The following is a 981-nucleotide window of genomic DNA, read 5'->3' as shown; positions in this document are numbered from 1 at the left end:
AGATATGCATATCTTCAAATGACATACATAAATAAAAGTAATAGTAAATATTACTACTATCATTTAAAACCCAAAATGTTTAACATATAAAAATGAGAATAGACTAGTACTTCGATTACATGATCTATTACTACTATGATAAAAACGGGAATAAGCATGAAAATGGAAATAGACTAGTACTACGATTACATGATCTTTGTTTGCTTACTACTACGAATTAGCAAAAACCAAAATTAAGCAAATCAATCATTCTTAACAATAGATCCATCACCAATCAAGTGATCTATTTTTCCTTCAGTGTGCTCGGAAAAATCGACAACATCCAAGTGAGTAATATCAACTTGATCTTCAGAGATAAAATTAGCTTCAGGTTTTTTCTCTTTCCTTTTTATTGATGCTTGATAAAGCTCAACCAAGTGTTTTGGCGTCCGACATGTACGTGACCAGTGTCCACTTCCACCACAACGATAGCATTTATTTTCTAAGTCACGTGCTTCTGGCACTTCATGCCCCTCATCCTTATTTTTCCCCTTTTGGTAGTAATTTTTCTTTGAAGAATGATTAACGCCAGGGAAATTATTTCTTCCTTGACCATTATCATAACTACGACCACGACCACGATCACTATCACGACCACGACCATGATCACGACCGGAGCCACGACCTTTTTCACGCCTTAGATTAGTGGGCATACACCTCATTCACTTCAGGGAATGGTGCAGCGCCAGTAGGTCGATTCTCGTGATTTTTCATCAGCAAATCATTATTTTGTTCAGCCACAAAAAGATGAGCAATCAAATTACAATACTTTGTGAAACCTTTCTCTCGATATTGCTGCTGCATGAGCATATTCGAGGCATGAAAAATGGAGAACGTCTTTTCCAACTTATCAGAATCACTAATCGTTTCTCCACATAGTGTCAATATAGAAGTAATTCTGAACATCTCAGAGTTATACTTCATAACTGATTTGAAATCTTG

General features: G+C 35.9%; 1 protein-coding gene across 1 annotated transcript; it reads right to left on the bottom strand.

Annotated features, from left to right (window-relative positions):
* Positions 1-242: 242 nt before the first annotated feature.
* LOC132608068 (uncharacterized) lies at positions 243-701 on the bottom strand. Its single transcript, XM_060322140.1, has one exon. The coding sequence runs from the start codon at positions 699-701 to the stop codon at positions 243-245; it is 459 nt and encodes a 152-aa protein (XP_060178123.1).
* Positions 702-981: the final 280 nt, after the last annotated feature.

This window comes from Lycium barbarum, chromosome 8 (genome assembly GCF_019175385.1).
Source record: "Lycium barbarum isolate Lr01 chromosome 8, ASM1917538v2, whole genome shotgun sequence".
In the NCBI taxonomy this organism is placed as follows: Eukaryota; Viridiplantae; Streptophyta; class Magnoliopsida; order Solanales; family Solanaceae; genus Lycium; species Lycium barbarum.
Note: the sequence above shows the minus strand (reverse complement) of the source record. Positions and strands in the feature narration are given on the sequence as shown.